At 37.2% G+C, this 19,272-nt stretch overlaps 1 protein-coding gene across 2 annotated transcripts in view; it reads left to right on the top strand.

Moving 5' to 3' along the window:
* The window catches only part of RASGRP1 (RAS guanyl releasing protein 1), a 42,595-nt gene that overhangs the window by 6,882 nt on the left and 16,441 nt on the right, over nt 1-19,272 (top strand). For both annotated transcript variants that reach the window (XM_056344961.1, XM_056344962.1), the window contains exons 3-6: nt 11,639-11,744; nt 13,890-13,952; nt 15,782-15,913; nt 16,998-17,151. In XM_056344961.1, coding sequence (XP_056200936.1) covers nt 11,639-11,744; nt 13,890-13,952; nt 15,782-15,913; nt 16,998-17,151 — 455 coding nt within the window. The remainder of the gene's footprint in view (nt 1-11,638; nt 11,745-13,889; nt 13,953-15,781; nt 15,914-16,997; nt 17,152-19,272) is intronic.

Here is a 19,272-nt window from a genome sequence, read left to right as displayed (position 1 = left end):
GTTTCTTTCCTTTGACTGTAAGCATCTATCTTTATAAATTTACTTTTTTTTAAAAAAAAATTTTGAGTAAGGTTTAAATGTCCTTATTTTCTAAAACAAATACACCTTTCAAAGAGTCAATGAAATATTTTAACACGCATTCAAGCTTATAGACCATGTAGGGTCAGAAGGCCTTTTCCTTGCCTTCACAAAACTTTTGTTTACATTGTTTTTGCAAGTGTTCAAAAACTGTGTTGCAGCTGGGACAAAATGTATCTTCAGCATAGTGTCAATTTCCTATCCCCCTGCTTTGTCTGCAGTACTAGCTAAGAAACAATTCCAGGAGTGCTTGAAAGTCATAACTTAGACAAACACTCGTGTCTTCCTAGAAGCATCTGAGGGTCATTTAAGAGATGAGAAATCCCTAAGATCTCAAAATTTTAGTATTATGAAGGTATTTGTCTCCTTAACCTTTGAGTGTGAGATCAAACTCATTTGTCTCTTACACTAAACCTGCTTCTAGTACTTAAAAATGTATCACACAAAAGATAGGCTTATCCTGCAATTCAGGCACTCCATTTACTGCTAGACACAATGAGTGTGTCAATGGAAAAAAGAAATCACAAAACATCATCTTTGAATGCGTGTCACCATGCAATGTCCCTGTGTCTGGTTTCTTGGGAAATGTAAGTAGTGGTCTTCAGGAAAGCAACTGAAGTATTTCCTAGAGCATGTAGCATAATTTTACGTGGAAGCTCAGCTTTGGTAAATTGTTTGCAGTGGAGTTAGTTGTTTTTACTGCTATGTCGATCTTCAGTATGAAAAATTAAAAAGATTTAAACCATGGCTACTATTTTCCAAAGAAGTTTAAAATCATAATCTTAAGGATTAGCAATATTCTTAATAGAATTATGTGAACCTAGTGTAATTTGCAGCTTCTAATGGTCATAATACTCATAGACAGCTAGGCCTAAGAGTAGGTTCTGATGTAAATTGCTCTGCAGTGTCTGATCAGTGGTAAACTAGCTTGTTGCACCAATGTATGATCAAGTGGGATCAAACAAACCTCAGATCAAACAAACACTAGAAATTCTGGAAACCACTTCCAGACTGATCTGAATGAAAGATGCCGTGGAATTGTTTTGATAGAAATCAGAAATCTGGCAAAGGTGCTGGTTGCCTCTTAGGTGCTAGCTGCCTAAAACTGTACAAGTTAATTGTAGTTAACATTTTGTAGAACAAAGAATAACTGCATTAGCAGAACTGTACAGTTCTGTGAATTGATAATACTTGTATATTTTGCTTTTGTATAAACATCATGCAAAAATATATTGAGTCTTAGGAATTCTTTGAGAGCTGGGGAAGTATTGCATCCAGTTTACAAGCAATGAAACAGGCAAATTAGAGTTCAGTCATTAGGAGAACCATAGCCATCTTCTCCAAAGTACAGAAAATTTGGAAGTTTTATCCAGTTTTTCACTTTTCAGTTATCAAGAAAAACCCACTCTACTCTTAACAAAAGTACATTCTTCCAGTCTAGTTAAAGCATACAATAACTAGTAAAAGAACCACAGTTCAAGTTTCGAGTTTATCTCTGTCCTTTTACCATTTACCATATACCAAATTCTAACATAGAATACTGACTCAAAAGCAGTTACAGTTTTCAAGGCGTATGCATACGCACAGAAGGCAGCTTTGGTCATTTACGTTTTTCTGTTAGGTTTGCCTGAGCAGTCATTTGTTTTAATCTCATGCTCCACAAACTTGCAGGGTTCCACCCCGCACCACTGAAGCCTAGGCTGAATGTTGAGGTCTCCAGTCCCCCCAAAGTAGTTAAAAATTTGTTCATGGTATTGTTCTGTGTTAAAATGTTGTTGATCATTGTGTGTTAAGTAATCTGGGTACAACTTGGTCAAATACAGTGCAGAAACTTTAGTATTGCTTGGCAACAGAAACTATGTTAATGATTAATTAATGACATTGTGGGAACAGAAGAGTCATTACCGCTCTGTAGAATGCATGACATTGTGGGAACAGAAGAGTAGTTACTGCTCTGGAGAATACTAAGTGCTGTTCAGCTAACTATTAAAGTTAATTGTGATTGTGCCAAAACGAAAATAGATTTCTTTTGTAACTTGATGTCTGTGGAAAAAGTTTTCCCAAAGAAAAGAAACTTTAGATATCTTTATATATATATACACTAAAAGTTCTATTTAGCTAATTTGACTCCAGTCTTTTCAATATAATTTTCCAAAGTCAAGAAACAAGTTTTGTTTTTGTTTTTTTTTTTTAAAAAGAACAGAACTCAGGCTTCTTGCTTTATAAAGCAATCTCCCATTTACTTATAGTTACTAAAGGGATATGACAGAAAATTCTACCTTCATGCCTCTAAATATGACTTCAGAAAAAAAAAACCCCAAACTATTGTTTAGCAATGCAAAAAAACTTACACAGCAATAGAAAATAATTCATTCTTCTGAGAATGTAGTATGACTTTAATTCTTTCTTCTCCTCAATCTGTGTATGAAGTTAAAGCAAGCAGTCAGTCACTTGTTCTTCAGGCTTCCGCATTTTACTTTGTTATTTGGTTTGGTTTGTGTGTGCTTTAGTGTGAAGTCTTTCAGTGTTTTGCTGCATTATCACCAAGTGTGAAGACGTACTTTTGCATTGCTTTTTTAAAAGTCTGAAAAAGAAAGGGCTTCCCTTAGGCTGTTACATAGTTCAGTACATCTTTCTTTTATGCAGGACAGTCTGGAGATTAAAAGCTCAAATATCTTTTTAAACATGATACCACTTTTTTTCCCCATATTACCGAGGTAAGAAGGTGCAAATGCAACTGGCAAAAGGCAAAGATAAGAGAGAGCTACAGTTGGGACATATTAAGATTACACTTGCATTGGAGATGACTTTAGGGACACTGCAGTTTTAATACTCAAATGTATATAGAGGTCATGTTAAACAAAATTCAGTGCCTTGTGCCACCTATGTTGTGATGAAAGATCATTTAGAGGTATGCCATAATATTCTTCTTTCAAAATACAAAATATGGAACCTCTCTGACAGAGAACCAGTGTGAGATGTCAAAAGCTTCTTTTTTAACCTTTACATTTTTTTAAAAGAATACTCACATTGGGTATGAGTGAGATTGACGTTAAACATAACTGGTTCTCCTGGAGGAAAGAAGACAATCTCCACTATGTAGTGTTACTCTTTTAAAAGTATACTTTAAAAAAAAAAAAGAGTACTTGTTTAGGTTGAATATCATAGAAAATGATCAGATACCTTTGTTAGTGATGTTAAGAAATGCCCTGCAGCAATACTTAGGAGGCATAATACTCTTGTTCAGTGCTAGACCAAGTGATACAGTGGGGCCAACAAAGCTTACATTTAAACACATGTAAAAATGTTTCTCAGATGAAAATTTGCCATACTGCCCCTAGCTTGAATCAGCAATTGGGCAGTTTCTTCTGTATGCAGGTATTTGATAGTGCTACCTGGGATTAGGTATGTTTTAAATTTAGAGTGAAGCTGCGGGTTGTTTTTTTTTTTTTAACTGGTTCTTTTGGTCCATGGTGAACAAGAGATGTTTCAGTTTAAGGGTGATCTGTTGTGGTTTAACCCCCAGCCATCAGCCATCACACAGCTGCTTGTTTACACACACCCCTCCACCCGCCCCCTCAGTGGAATGGGGGAGAGAACTGGAAGGGTAAAAGTGAGAAAATATGTGAGTTGAGTTGAAGACAGTTTAATAAGTTTAAAAAAACCCACAAACCCAACAACCAAAAAAACCCAAACAAAACCAAGAAAAACATGTGATGTGAAAAACTCTAATCACCCATCACAAGTCAACTGATGGCCATCCAGTCCCTGAGCAAAGGCAGCCCTGGCAAACTTCCACCCAGTTGCTGAGCCCAGTATGGAGCGGTATGGAATATCCCTTTGGTCAGTTGGAGTCAGCTGCCCTGCCTGTATCGCCTCCTAGCTTCTTGTCCACCTGTAGCCTACTCACTGGTGGGGCTGTGTGAGAAGGCATGCCCCAGCTGCTGGGTTAGAAACTAGTTTTCCGGAGAGTCTGTAAACACTGGTTCCAGAAACATACCTGCAAGTTAGAGAAAAGACTAGGAAGCTTAGGTATATAAGGGAGGGAAACCTGAAACAGTCAGATATACTAGAGCAGGAGTAGAGCTGGAGTGTGCATCAGTAATGAAAATCAAGGCTCAGAACTGGGATCTAAGTGATCTGCAACATCTTCAAGTCCCTGGGAGGAAAGCAGCTTGGTCTGTGCTAGTCTGTTAAAATTTGAACCTTTGTGCTTCCATGGACTGGCGACTGGCTGCCCCAGGATCAATCATGCAGTTAGAAGCTTATTATAGCACACTGCAGTTGTGGGATGGGTAAGTGCTAAGCATGCATCTGGGTTCAGTGGTCAAATAATGATACTGGCTTCAGAAGTTCTTGATTTTGTTCTGGGAGTCTCCGTTGTCCTGACCATCAGTGCTTATGCCAGGACAGTTGTGTTGTCAGGCATTACACCTGAATTATTCAAGAGCTGCCTGCAGCTCAGAAGCTGCATGTGGCTCTGGTATCATGGTTTAGACCTTTGAAAGAAGTCTTGAACGCACAAATTATGTTTTGCAGGCTTTAGAGAAAAAGACTATTTGGTTAAAAAGTTCTCATCTAAATTTGCTAAAATCAGTATTTTAAATATGCTGTAGAATAATGTATGGGGTATATGTTAACTTGTTCTGTGTACTTGATCTGAATTTCCAAGGCTAATGGAATGCTTTCCACCCACATTTCATTTGGTTTCTCTCAAAGTACATTTTAATTTCTCAAAATCATCCCATTTCCCCTTGACAAGAGCTTTTATCTTGTTTTCATTTCAAAGAATTACCCACCCAGAGCTCTTTTTGCAAGATGTAGCTTTCCAAAAGCTGTTTCTGAGAAAGGGTAATGGCTTTCCCTTGAGGTTTTTTACCCCTAATGTTCCTTACCCTCACAAAGAACAGTCTTATTATCCTTTTTGGAAGCATATTTGACTCACTTGTGTCTTGGATATATTTGTATTGTTAATGAGTATTTGGAGAAGCAGCAGTGCCCCCCTGCCCCTACTCCTGTAGAGAGTTTGAAGGGAGAAGTAGACTTGAAGAAACGTCAAGTTTATAGGGTTTCTTCCAACTTCTGTATTTACTTGGCTTCTTTAGAGTTGTGTTGGTGCAGGATTGATCACATAGCATGATGCTTTCCTCTCTGGAAAAATACTGATTTGTTCTCATTTTAATTTTGGAGATTTTCCTCCTAAGACCAATTACTTGTATAAATGAATTTCTGTATGACTCAATGGTTGCAAGCAAGCATGTATGGACAATAAGCCAATTAAAAAAAAAAAAAAAAAAAGACAGAAAGAAAAGCTTTAGCTCAATTCCCTAAGTGTTTTGGTGCTGTCTGCTAAACATTCTTGTTGCATGAGGGGGAACACCACCATCCTGTCTAGAATTAAAGGTAAGGGGGAGAGCTCAAGACTCCACCTGCTTTCTGCTGCAGCTAAATTAAAACAATCATTCTTTTACCTAATTAGTACATCATCTTTGTAAGGATGTTGAATGGTGTTACTTCTGAAAGATATTAAGCACTTAAAGTAATGATCTGAAACAGAAATGCTCATTAAGGAAACGTACAAAGTTCTACGCTTAGGGTAACAGGTTGTAAAACCAGTATGGTAAAGTCCTTGATACACAGCATTTCCACAGAGAAGAATCTTAATGTGAAGATGGATTTTAAAATGGCAAATGGTTTGATGTAGCACTGCAGAAACTTCAAGGAGATGAGTATATGCATGCATGTGTGTGTGTGTCTTTTTTTAAGTATATATACATATTATTTAAGTACACTTGCATGTATAAAAATGCATATGTATATAAAGGTATTATGTACAGGGTATTAAAAATAATCTAACTCTGATGCTAAGACCTCCTCTGGAGTACTACATTCAGGTTTGCTTCATAAATGTGGAAGCTGCAAAGGGTTCAGAAAAGGATTCAGTGTTGACCAGAGATCTAGAAACATATTGATAAGAGAATGTTTTTTCTGTCTGCTGGGGGCCAGGCAAAACAGGCTTAAGCTGTCCAAGTTGCCTGAAGTCTTTGATTAGACAGTAAGGAGAACGCTGTAATGACAGAGATGCTCAAGTACTAGAACAAGTCACCTACAGAGGCTGTGAAATCCTCATCACTGTAGAATTTTAACAACAAATTAAACTGGCTGTGAAGCATACTGGCTCTGAAGCATACCTGCTTTGAGAAAGCTGATTCTGCTCTGGGGCAAGGCAATAGAGTCCACTAGCTCCTAGCCCTGATTTCTGCCATCAACTGAGCTTTCAGGTGTCATTAAAAAATAAAGGCTATTTCCAACTCAGTAAGTGAACGCCCTAGTTTAAGTTGAATTTGATTGCTGACCCTCAATGATGGTGTCATAACTGATGAGCAGGTGTCATAATTTATGAATCTGATTCTGACCAAGTGTGATCAATTTAATGAAGAGAGTTAAATGACTACCTCTCTGTTACAGGGTACCAAATTCCAATGCGGCAATAATAAGCCTATAGTAGGAAGACTACTATGTGTTGCATAAGTTTTAAGCTGAAGGGGAACAGAGTGTTTCCTGTTTGTGAAAGTATGTTCCAGGAAGTATCTGTGAAATACTCATGAAATATTTCATTCAATTTTGATTGCTTCTGGCCATTCTACAGTTATTGTTAGTACTGCACTTCGCACGTGGGGCAGAGACATTGACTTATGGCTGTTTCTGTTCAGTCACTAAACCCTACCGTGTACTCCCACATGTACCTCCATATTTCATACATGTATCTGTGTTTTATGAAAGTCTTTGAGATCTCAAGAATATCAGTTACCCTGATTTTCAAATCCCATGCTGCTTTAGTGATCTTTGCCGAGATTTATAACACCATCCCCACACCATCCTCTTTAAGCCACCAGAAAGAAACTTTGTAGAAATCTTGAAGAATTCTATGTAGCTTATCAGTATAGCAACCCACAAGTTTCAGCTTTGTACTTAGTAAGACCACCTGCCAATTTCTGATGCTTCCTTGCATTGCATTGTTTTTTTGTGCTTCTTTTTGATAACCACTGGAACACTTCAGGGAGTTTACAAGATGTTCTTAGTAGCTTAGTCACTGATCACGTGATGTCCGTGCTCTGTGATTCACTTCTGATTCATTTCAAGTTGTGCACTAGGTGATAGAGTTGGAACCTGCTTATGAAATAAAAACAATGCTTATAAAATAAAGGCCTTTTAGACCTAGAAAAGCTAACTTTTCATTCTTGCAAAATTCAGATCAGTTAAGACATCTTTGGTATTCTTCCAGTTGCCTTACCAATGCACCCGAGTAGGAAAGTCTCAGTACAACAATCTTGTCTATTGAATGTACTCTTTCTGCTAAGTATATTTACCACAGGCTTCATGGCCATCAGTACCTGGTGAAAAGCAGGCAGTTTGCTCTTGAAGCCTTGCTTATTGGCTTTTGAGTAGTTTGATTCTTTCAACTATTCTAGGAACAAGTGATACTTCAGTTGTTTCTACATTACGAATTACAGGGTGCCACAAATTGGATTGAGCAATAGAGTGACTGATGGGCCTAGGTTAGGATGTTCTTTCCCCTGTGTGTTGAGGGTCACATATGCAATGGAACTTTTGTAATTGTAGTTTTTAGTGTAACTATCTAGATAATAAAATATTTATCCCTAAATGTCTGCATTTCTAAATACTGGAAAAGTATATTCAACTCCTGCTTCCTTGTTTGTTTCAGAGAATATATATTAAAACATCTTAGTACAATAAGAGCATATACAGGAGGATAAGCTTGTAACCATAACCTGTGGGTTATTTGTATTTTGCTGCAGTGAAACAAAGCAAAGGCTTATGCATTTTTTTGCAGCTTGCTTTAAATTGACTAACTGAAACACACCCTTTCCACTTTATTTAGTATTCACTTAGTGGTTTTTGCTCAGCAGAGTGTGTGGTTAGAAACAGGTATATGAACGGAAATGAAAATGAGTCTCAAAGTTTTAAAACAAGCTGCTGGAGGTTCAAGAGAATGCTGCAGAGGCATTCAGAGACACTCTTGCAACACTGTCAGGAAAGCCCTCTTACTGGCTCCGCCGTTTGCACAAAGATAGTTTACCATAACTTTTGTTACTTCCTTATACATGACTACGTTTGGCAGGTCAGCTTTCTGAAAAGATGTGACCTGGTGGTCAGAGATGTGAAAGACCCAATGACAGTTCTGAAACCAAACCTGAGCTGGAGTCTCTTCTCACCTAAGGCCCCTTTTTACCTGTTTAACGCCATGGATTTTTTATGAATTGCAAATTTGTGAAATACAAATAGACGAGGGGTCAGAATCAGTATTTTTCTTTTTAGTAACGTTTGCTGTATCATGGTGTATGCACTTGAAAAGTACTTCATTTTAAAACTGGGCAGGAAGACGACATTAAATGTTTGATACTGCATGTGTTTGTAAAATTGTGTGCTGCTGCAATTCCATGCAGGCTTGCTGCGCAGTGCTGAAGTGTACTGGGGACCTTAAGGTGTTTTTGCTGCAGAGGGTTTATTTTGGTCTTTAAGCTATCACAAATACAATGCTTTTTTTGTGGATATGAGCCTTTTAGTTGGGCAAGATAATGGATAGCACAAAACTGAGTACTACTTTGATGCGTGCAAAATAATTGCATGTCATCGTAATGAAGTCTATCTGTCTCTGTTGTGGGATAATGAGGTCTGGATGTTGTGAAGCATAAATGCACTTTTATTATGCAAAAAAATACCATAAATGTGTTGACCTAATCACTAATAGTAAGGAGAGCATACTGTTTTTCTCTACAACTTTGTAAAATGGAAAAGAGACTTTCTAGAGGACAGGTATTCAATCTGGAACCTGGTGCCAAATGGTACCTGTGGTGTGTCATCGCAGAGGAGTTTGGAATGTACAGAGGAGAAACTGCTAGGAGAGTTATTTGCTGTCTTTGACAGCTGGAGATATCTATACTGAGCACTTCTGAAAAGCTGGTGATTTAATTACAGCTATATATACTTAATAGTATGTGTGCATGTAACCATTTGGCTTCCAAGTTAAGCATATGTTGAACTTTTCTGGTTAAACAAGAGCTGTTGGATGGAGGCTCTGGCAGAAAGCCAAGTGTTGTAAAATGGATGAGAATTGATACAGGTGTCTGTATGCAAGGCCTAAAACAGTTTTACTCTTCCTGAAGACACGGAAGAGTACAAAATGCCAAATACTAAAGGCACGAATAAGTATTGATCCCTGTTGGCCCAGCTTTTCTCTGCAAATTTCCCACTTCTCTGGCTGGATGCTTTGCTGTTTTGCCCTCAGTGCACCTGCTGTGATACCTAGGCAGTTTACATCCCAGAAAGATTATTTAGGTAACGAATGAAATTATGTGAGAACATGAACAAGGAATGCATAAACTTTGATTCATGCTATAAAACTGAGAACCTGTAGTAAGTCAAAAGGCAGATCAAGAACTTTTAGTTACATGGGGTCTATACTGCTCCCATTTATGGGGCTGTAGAATGGGCAGACTTTCCCCCTGCCCATATTGCTGTAGGTAGAATTACTACTTACCTTCTGTAGTTAAACTTAAATTGTAGGTACGGAAAATGGTCCCTCATGTTCCGTGTTGAAGATTGCCAGATGCAGAAAGTTCTTATTCTGGGTTTGACAGTGCTGAGTGGCTTGCTGCATGTTCAGATAGGTCTGGCAGAATTTACTGATCAGGACTTCTCTGCTTGCCTTGCCTGAGAGGCTGGCTGTAGTAGGATATTTCAATACTATTTATTGTATTGAGTTTCCTCCAAACTGACTGTGCTTTTGCTAGAAGAATGAAGTTACCCACACCAGATATATGATACCCTGCACATACTCTGCTTTCAGGGCTTCAAACAGTCAGCTGAAACAATAGCTTCACTTGTAAACTACAGATCTAGGCCATTCTGAGTCACCTTCCTACTAAATGACATCTACTCTGCAGGCTGTCAGCTTAAACTAAATTCGATGGAAAGATAGGAATCTCAAAGAATTGCTTGTGTAGAAGAGTGACGTCCAGATCAGTGCTCACATTGGTGTAGGGGCAGCTGTGTGAGCCCAGCATTGGTTTGGTTTGATCTGCTGTCTGGCCAGTCAGCCTGCATTCAGCCACAGCATGTATTGCTTTGCGTAGCTGATCGCTTTAAGCGTCAGTAAGGAGTTGTGGCATTGTTGTTGGGAAGAGAAAGAAAAGACTTTCAGGGGAGAGTATAGTAATTAAGGGCATGAATAGGACTATCATGGGGGTGAAGAATACAGAAGATAGATCTAGAGGAAATCAAGTTTTACTCATTCTACCAAAGATCCAATGTATTGTTCAAAAGGAACCACCTAGGCTCTGGGTTTCTTTCTTCACATTTGGTACCTTGCTGTAGAAAAGCATGGAAACTTTTGCTCAATGGCTAACATCAATTATCTTGTTTTGTAAGTCATCTAAGTTTAATGTACGTTTTTGGCTTTGTGCAATTTAAAAATGGGGTTTTTTTTTCCCTCTAGTAATAGATGCCATTTCATACGCTGCAAACCTGCTGTTTCACCTACCTCTTCCATTTTTTCCTTATTGCACATTGCTTCTGTATATTGTTCTAGTTACTACTATTTTAAGTGATAACTATATTTATCCTCAGAGAGGACAGTGTATTTAAAATTATTCAAAAAGGTGAATTTTCTTTTGTGTTTGAAAGGGTGTCTAATTCCAATTCAAGCTACTTAGGTTCTCGCAGCATGCTGTAGAAAAACATAATCTGTTAATACTTAGACACACTTTCACTACTGTGTTACAGAAATGGAAACTTTGAAACGTTCTGCTACATTTGATGTCCTTGATCTTTTCTGAATATGGAAAAAAACCTCACAAGACCCAGAAGATAGATGTAGTCTAAGAACAGTCTTCAAGTGAAATCCTTGTAATGCGTAGTTCAAGAAAATGTGTTAGGACATTTAGGTCCGCCACTGGGAGTCTGCACAGATTAATCTCAGGACTTCTGCAGACATTGTAGCTCCTTCCATGCACATCTAGGTGTAGATCCTAATCTGTGCATGTACTTTGGTGTTATGCGTGTCAGCAGTACAAAAAGCCTCTCGAACACTTAAGAATATTGCCATTCTGTTTGATAAGTTCAGTCATGCCACTGACTGACTCTATGGGTCAGTAACTGAATTCTTTTTCTCTGCAATTCGTTAATTTGTTTCAAAGGTTATGCTTATCTGCCTAAAGCTAAGCATTTAAGTGCATTGCTGTATCATGTATAATTGCCTGCATATTTTGAATACTTTTGAGACAGCTACTGTTTTGCTTGCCTTTTTGTGGGTTTTGTTTTGGGAGGTGGGGTGGGTAAGAGTCTTCAAAATCCTGGTAGTAAAATACAGTTCTTATATAGCTCTCATAAGAAAAATGATGCGCTCCTAAGTTAGTAAGTTACTGCTGTCTTTGAAATAGCGTAAGTGAGCAGGCCTGATTAGTATTCTGAAAAAGCCTCTTGCAAGTTGTTTACCAAGGTATACCAAGATTTCAATACGAGTACTCCTTTTTTTCAGATTTAGAAGGAAATGCATGTCAGAACAACCAGCTGCTAAAGATAATTCTGGCCATGCATCAACTTATCATCTCTTCTGCAGACATGCTCCAGAAACTCATTGATCTATATCCTTTGTAATATTCAGCTGCTGTTAAGGTAATATTAGATAGCTTTACAACTTTGAAATGGGTAAGTAGAGAATATTTAATCTATGGGTGTATTACTGTTCCACTGATTAAACAATATACTTGTTCTATACAGTTTTTGGTTGTATCGTGCGGTTTTGTTTGGTTTAGGGTTGAGGTTTTTTGTTTTTTTGGTTTAGCTTATCATCCACAGAGAAAGTGATGAAACTCCAATTTAACGTAAGATTAAATGACCCTCCATTGGCTGTGGAGGGAATATCTAGCAGGTGTTAGATAAATGTATTTCCTCAGTTAGGTACTGGGAACCTGGGCCTACATTTCAGATTTCTTTCTTTCTGTCCTCCGTACAAGCAGCAGAGCAAAGAACAAAAGTGCAATTTTTGAAAATATTCTGATTGTATCATCTAGAAAGGAAATTTTCAGCAGATATGATTTCTAACTCACATACTCAACATTCCAATGCACTGAAATAAATCATAAGCTTTTCCTTCCTATTTGTTCCTGTTTCGAGGTGACTGCCTGGACTCATACATGTGTGTTTCCGGCTCATTAGATTTTTCACTACAAAGCTACTAGGTCATATTGGCAATATCAGCCTTTCTTAGGAATTTTCGATTGTGGAATATGTTACCTGAGTTCTTAGCTTTATGGAATGTTTACTCCTAATTAGATGAGAGCAGTACAGGAAGCAGACCTGACATGCTAAGAATGTCCAGCCAATTTTGGTGAAATTTAATTTAGATAATCCTTTCCTTTCTTCTCCCAAACTCTGTATCTTACTGGCTTTTAAAAGCAGCATCATTTACAACAGAGCTTTACTCTAGTGTTGTATTTTGACTGTCCTGCTCCTTATCTAACCACAAGTGTTAGCCAAGCGTGCTAAGCTACAACTATGCTGTAGCGTTGCGTTTAACTTTGGCTTATATGCTGTTCGAAAATGGAAGAAAGTAATTGCGTGTTTCTGAGAAGTAGTGTTTTCTACAGTCAGAGAAGTGATTCAAACTTTTATCAAATTTGCATATTTTGCAAGGTTGGTTTTTGAGTCTGTGTATAGCTCCCTGTAAAGACACTGAAAGGTGAAGATAGTTTTGAATGTTTCAGGTAGTCTGGGCTCTTGTATTTTCAAAATCCTTGCAAATGTCCCAGTTTCACTAGTTTCCATGCCCTAAATTATGTGAATGATTTTAGATGGTTATGGATGATTTGTAAGCCATCTAACTTCAGACATTCAGTTCAGGACCCTTCAAAGGATTTGGGAACTTAACTCAGACCTCGTTAGTTCTAAGTGCTTAAATTAGGCTGACTGTAATGTGAGTGCTTAAATTGTGGATGGTGTGTCCTGTCAGTTGCAGTAGATTTAGGCTGCAGTTAATTTCAGTCAGATTGTAGGAGGATCCACAAGGTTTTTCATTAAGTTATATTTTTTAGTACTGATAATACGTACGTAATCTACAGCAGAAGAATCAAGATATGCATAATACGTTTCCCAAATTGATTTTACATGTCTTTAAAAGACAATGGCTACAATATCAAAACATGTTTTATAGAGCTAAGAGACTAAAAATATGTGTGTTTCTTTTCAGTTGTCACAGCAAGTCAAGTGAAAACTGTTGTGTAGTTAGAAAGGTGAGGTTAGCAAGGAGAGGCATTTCACATTTTTTTTCTACCCTTGTATGCCACTAGTTATGTTTAAAAGAAAATAGCATCTTTTTTAAAAAAACTCCAGTGAATCATAATTAACTGAATGGGAGTTTTTCATAGAAGTAGTAGTTGATAAATTTGCTATTACTGTTTCAAATTTTAGTGAGATGTGCAAGTGCATGAGTTTTATTAGAAACTGTGAGGTATGTTGCAAAGAAACACATGCAGAAAGCAGAATCATTTTGCTACTCAACACTACTCAGCACTTAGGCGGCCACATCAGTATTACTCATAGTAGTCATATTTACAATAAACTTTTGCTAACGATCTTGGGATATACTTTGTATACACTTGTGTAAAACCCTGGTCTTGTCTTATATGCCATCACTAGAATGATTCCTGTTGCTTACAGGTACGGAAGTGTCAAGCATGTTATGTTACATATCATGTGAATGGATGTGGTTTTCCTTAACAGTTTTCTACCTATCTTAATGCTTTAGAAAATAAGTCTTCAATGCTGTGTGTAAAGATATGCTATTTTGTGAGGTAAGAATATTCTTGGTAGCTATTAGTCTGCAGCTATCCATGTATCATACATAAGAACACTTTTACATCTTAAGCTGACATTAAAAAGAGAAACAGCTATACTGTTTCAGCTTTTCTAAGTTCACTTTAGCAGCTTTACACAAAAAAAGGCCCAACGGCTTTGTACAGATCCGTTGAAGTCAGCGCACGTCACAATTTTGGACAGCAGTCTGTATGAATCTGTATCTTAAACATCAGTGAAAATTGACAGTGCTCAGGAATTGATAGCATTGTGTCTCTTATTATATTGGTCTGTTAAGAAAATGAAGTGGGATGGTGCAGCTAATATTAAGCAAAACTGTTGTATTTGGTAGGTAATTCTTAGTAATTCTACTTAGTCACTTGCAATGATCCTGGATTGCGCGCTTTTTTTTTTTTTTTTTTTAATTAAGGTTAGTAAAGTTTGATATCTCACTTTAGAGAAAACAGAAGAGGGGGAATAAAGATGCAACTCTGGTAATAGATTAGCATATAATATCTCTTTTTTACACAAAGTGGGATGTAAGTAGTAACAGTTAGGAAAGTAAAATTTATTTTAAATGATGATTTTATTATCTCGAAGCAAATTATTGGTTAGGTCAGAATGCTTTGGTATTATATGTGGTCTGGGAACATTTTGCTTCTTGGCAAATTCATATATACATGCATCCAAGAGAATGTGCATTTCCGTTTTTCCAACAAGCACAGACTTTTACATGCATGGGTGTACTGGGTCTGGCTGAGGAGGAGTTAACTTTCTTCAGGGCAGCCCCTGTGATGCTGCGCTTTGCATCTGTGAGTAAAACACATTAATGTTTTAGCTGTTGATGAAAAGTGATTACACTGCCCCACCCCCCCCCACCCCCAGCTTGTAGGCTGGGGGTGAGCTTGCGGTTGGGAAGGGACACAGGCAGGACAGCTGACCTGAATTGACCCAAGGGGTGTTCCATGCCATACAGCATCATGCTTAGCAATAAAAACTTGGGGGCTCGTCATTCCAAAGCAGCTGTTGCTTGGATACTGGCTGAGCATCTTGCGAGAGATGGTGATTGCCTTTGTATCACTTGTTTGATTGGCTTTTTTCTTTCATTCAGTTATTAAACTGTCTTTATCTTGGCCCATGTATTTTTACCACTTTTGCCGTTCCTATTTGCTCCCCCATCCCACTGCAGGGGGGAGGAGTGAGCAAGCACCTGGGTGGGTACTCAGTTGTTGGCCAGGGTCAACCCACCACAGTGGGTGACAAGTCACGTAGAGGAATTAAAATACAAAATGTGTGGCGAAATACACTCTTCTGAAAATATTTTGTGCATGTGAGACTGAATCACTGTAAACTATTAAATATATTTAATTAGTAATCTTTTTTCAGTTTATAGATAAAATTCTGACTAGCACAGTGCATTGTTTGTGGGGTTTTTTGTTGGTTTCTTTTTTATGTCCAGACCAAATAAGTTCAAGTTTTAAAGGAATATATAAAATTATCTGGAAGCTCATGAAGAGAAAACCAGCATGCATTTTTTTCCAGACTTAATGTGAAACTAAATATTTTAATATTGAATTTATTGCAGACATATATGTAGTATAGTTCTATATGGCATTAAGCCAGGTAGTTCCTAATTTGTTTTTAATCTTGAAATTCTGATTGCTGATAAAATCAAGGTAGCCTAGCAAAAGCATCTAAAAGCAAGATTTATTCCCTGAAGCTGGTCAAGAGGAAATACAACTCATAAAAAGGAGCATAAATTTCAACCTTGCTGATGTTAGAGCAAAACCTTTATTTTTTGTGTTTCTGTATTTTCAATGTGCAATAGGTATTGGATTACAGAGTTCTGGGTTATGTTCAAAATGGACTCTAAACTGTCCACAACTATGGAGGAATTTCAGGAACTGGTTAAAGCTAATGGTGAGGAGTTACACTGTCGTCTGATCGACACAACTCAAATGTGAGTGCCAAAGTCTCGGAAAACAAACCTGTGCTCTGAATTTCCTTTATTCAAATATAATGTCTCTCCAGTGTAGCAGGATAATGGTCCTATAGTGTGTTAGCTTTAATAAGTCATGTTACCTATCCTTAGAAGAGTTTATACATCGTTATAGATTAAAATTATGTAGAGGAACAGAATGCCTTTCAAGAATGGCTTAGGTTGAAATTAACTGCTGTGTAGGCTTTGTGCTGATTTTCTATGCTAGATAACTTACTCCATCCAGGGAACTTGGAAAATCTGTAAAGGTCTAATGATTTTGAAAGATCACTTGAAGTCAATGAGAAAGGAGAATACATTTTGACTGGGTAACAGATGAGGTACAAAAAGTGTGTTTGTATTTTTAACACCTAAGTTAAGTGAGAAGATACAGTTTATTACGTTGTCAAACTCTTGATACTATTTTATGTGATTTTAGTTATAAAATTACTTGTCCTGTCAAGAATAAATCCTACAGCTGTACATCACATAGTTCTTTTTTGGGAAGAGAACCTTCCTTGTTCTATGAGAGTATGATAGTTCTGTGGAACTCTGTAATAGTGTCAAATCGTACTTTGGTTGGAAATGTACAGGTAAAAGCAGAGCAGAATTTTGCGTACATTTTATATCTGATTATGAAAGAGGGTATTTAGTTTTTCACATCCAGAATTAAATTTCATTACTCCATGGGCAAATAGCATAGGGGGACTGTTCATACTCAGAGGCTGGTCAAGGAAATCTGTAAGAATTATTAAATGGAGGAGCACTGGGTGTGTTCAATGAAGACAAAGTTAACAGTGATTCTGGAAGTGTGATATATAATCTCATGCTGTTTAGTAATATAGCTGTATTGTACTTATGTGCTACATCAATATAATAAAGATTAAAAGTAATGTTTTTGTTTTATAATCCCTAATGCATGAAAGGAGCTTGTTTAGAAATTAGAATAATTCACTTTCTATTGCAGTAAGGCATGAAAACTGTTACTTTTGTATTAGGGACAGAGGAAAAGTTTGCTTTTTGGAAGATAACTCAAGGTAACTCTCTTCTAAAATTTGTCAAAAAGAAATTCTAGGGATTGGTCTAGAAAGCTGACACAGCGTGTGAAGGTCAACACCAGTAAGAAACGGAAAGTCTCGCTTCTTTTTGATCATCTTGAGCCAGAGGAGCTGTCAGACCACCTTACATACCTTGAATTTAAGTCTTTCAGAAGAATATCAGTAAGTGACATTTATTTATTTATTTATCTTAAACAAAGATGGAAAGGATGTAGAAAAGATGGGAGAAGGATATTATTAAAAGATCAACCTTGCAATGGAAGCCATTGGCCAAGCTGAGTCTGTGTCCAGACACTTTGTTTTATTAGTGTTGAAGGTGGCCAGTGGTACTTAAAAATTCTGAATACATTACCCTTTTCCTGCAGTCATTTGAGGGAGAGTGAACCTTTTAAGCAACTGTAGAACAGAGTTGGGGAAAGGTCAGTTGGAAGGAAGAGGAGTAAACCATTTGATCTTCTTCCAAGTAATCTTTTTGTTAGAACAAATGGTGTCATTGGGCACAGGAACAAACAGCTGTCTTTGAAATCAGTAATCAGGCTGAAATGGGATGAAGGATACTTGGAATATTCTCTTAGAGTGCTAACCTCCTGTGATTGTAGGAAACTGCAACATTCTTATGCAGTGACTAATGGACTGTCTGTGTAGAAGATGTCCACTGGACTCCGCTTGCCATTTTTGAGTGTGCATAACAAAGACTAGGGGTGGGAAAGCACTTGAGAAAATGCCTTTTTTAATGTAAAAAGGGTTTAAAATATGTTAACAGGCAAGCTTTCAAGTACACAAACAGCTCTTAAGGATTTCTCTCATTTATGTTTTCTTTCATTTGATTTGTTTTCTTAGCTATGTTGGTAACCAATAAGATGCTAACTTCCCTGTGCACCTTGGCTTCACTTGCATCCTTATGTGCTACAACATTACTTTTATTCAAACCTGATGCAGTTCACACACGGAAAAGAAAAGCGAATATTAGAGGCTAAAATCTAAGATGGTTGCGAAGTCAGTGTGATGATAACAGTGAAAGCAAAGTGGGTTTTTTTAGGGTTTTTTGTTTGTTTTGGTATTTTAGTGGGTTTTTTTGAAACACTACAATTTGCAGATGAAGTCTTGTAAGGAAAGAGGCTCTCAATAGATTGTGGAAGGTTTCAGAGTCATGTGTTAGTGTAGTTTATCTTGAGCTGACGATACATGACTCTTCGTGTTTTGGGTTAAATTCAAAAAGCCATAGAACCAAAGTCATGCACAGATTGCTGTCTGTAGGCAGTAATAACATGCAAAGCTTATATAAGTTAACATTTTCAAGCTCTGTGCAGACATAAAGTAATTAATGACTAATGAACATAACAAGGATGATTGCAGTCACAGTATCAGATGTGTCATAGAATTCCAACAGTTACATACTTGTATACATTTTTTTATGCAGGGTCCCCTGCATATGTTTTGGGATAAATTGAGTTTACTGAGAACTCAGGCCAGAAAATAATGTTAATAAATAGCTATATTCGTTAACTCTTTGCAGAATGCGTTCATGATATGCTAAGCCACAGATTCCTTTTGTTATTCTAACATGTTAAAATATACTGGGAGAAGGCTGCAAATGACCTGCAGTGTTATTAGTCACTAGAATAACTATTCATAGGTTCAGTCATTTGAAAGTCAGAAAGGAACAGTTGATCCCCTGAACACATAGAGCACTAGCAAAATCTTCCACAAGATACCATGTATCTTACAGCAAAGAGAAGTGCAGAGTGGTGTTCACAGGGTAATGACTGCAGGTATGCTGGTGTTTGGAAACCATTTTAATTTATGGTTATAAAAAACATGGAGGCTACACTGTTTTGTAAGAATCTGGATTCTGCTTTTCTGTTGAGGCTCATGTTAGTCATTGCAATATCAGACTGTTGCATTATTGAAGTACCTGGATTTCTTTACCTTATCTGCAACTAACAATCCTGTTACAGCTAACCTCGTTAATAAATTCTTCTACCAAAATTATTTTGAAAATTTCAGTAGTATGTTAGATATAAATTTGTTCAGCATTTAAAAAAAAAATCTGAAGAAGAGAGCTGCTGAGAACAAAATATAGAATTGAAAACTTATCTCTTTGTATTAGACTAGTTGCTTAAATGTCAAGATCCTGCCAAATCTGGCTGGGGTTCAAAATTCAAAGAGTAATTGTGAGTACTATGTAAACTCAGAGGCAGCTTTACTTATTAATGTTTATGTTTCTTCCATTTTTTATTTAATAAGAGGACAAATCCAGAGATGTCTGCTGTCATGTCTTGT

The sequence above is a fragment of the Falco biarmicus genome, chromosome 7, assembly GCF_023638135.1.
Source record: "Falco biarmicus isolate bFalBia1 chromosome 7, bFalBia1.pri, whole genome shotgun sequence".
NCBI classification, from domain to species: Eukaryota; Metazoa; Chordata; class Aves; order Falconiformes; family Falconidae; genus Falco; species Falco biarmicus.
Note: the sequence above shows the minus strand (reverse complement) of the source record. Positions and strands in the feature narration are given on the sequence as shown.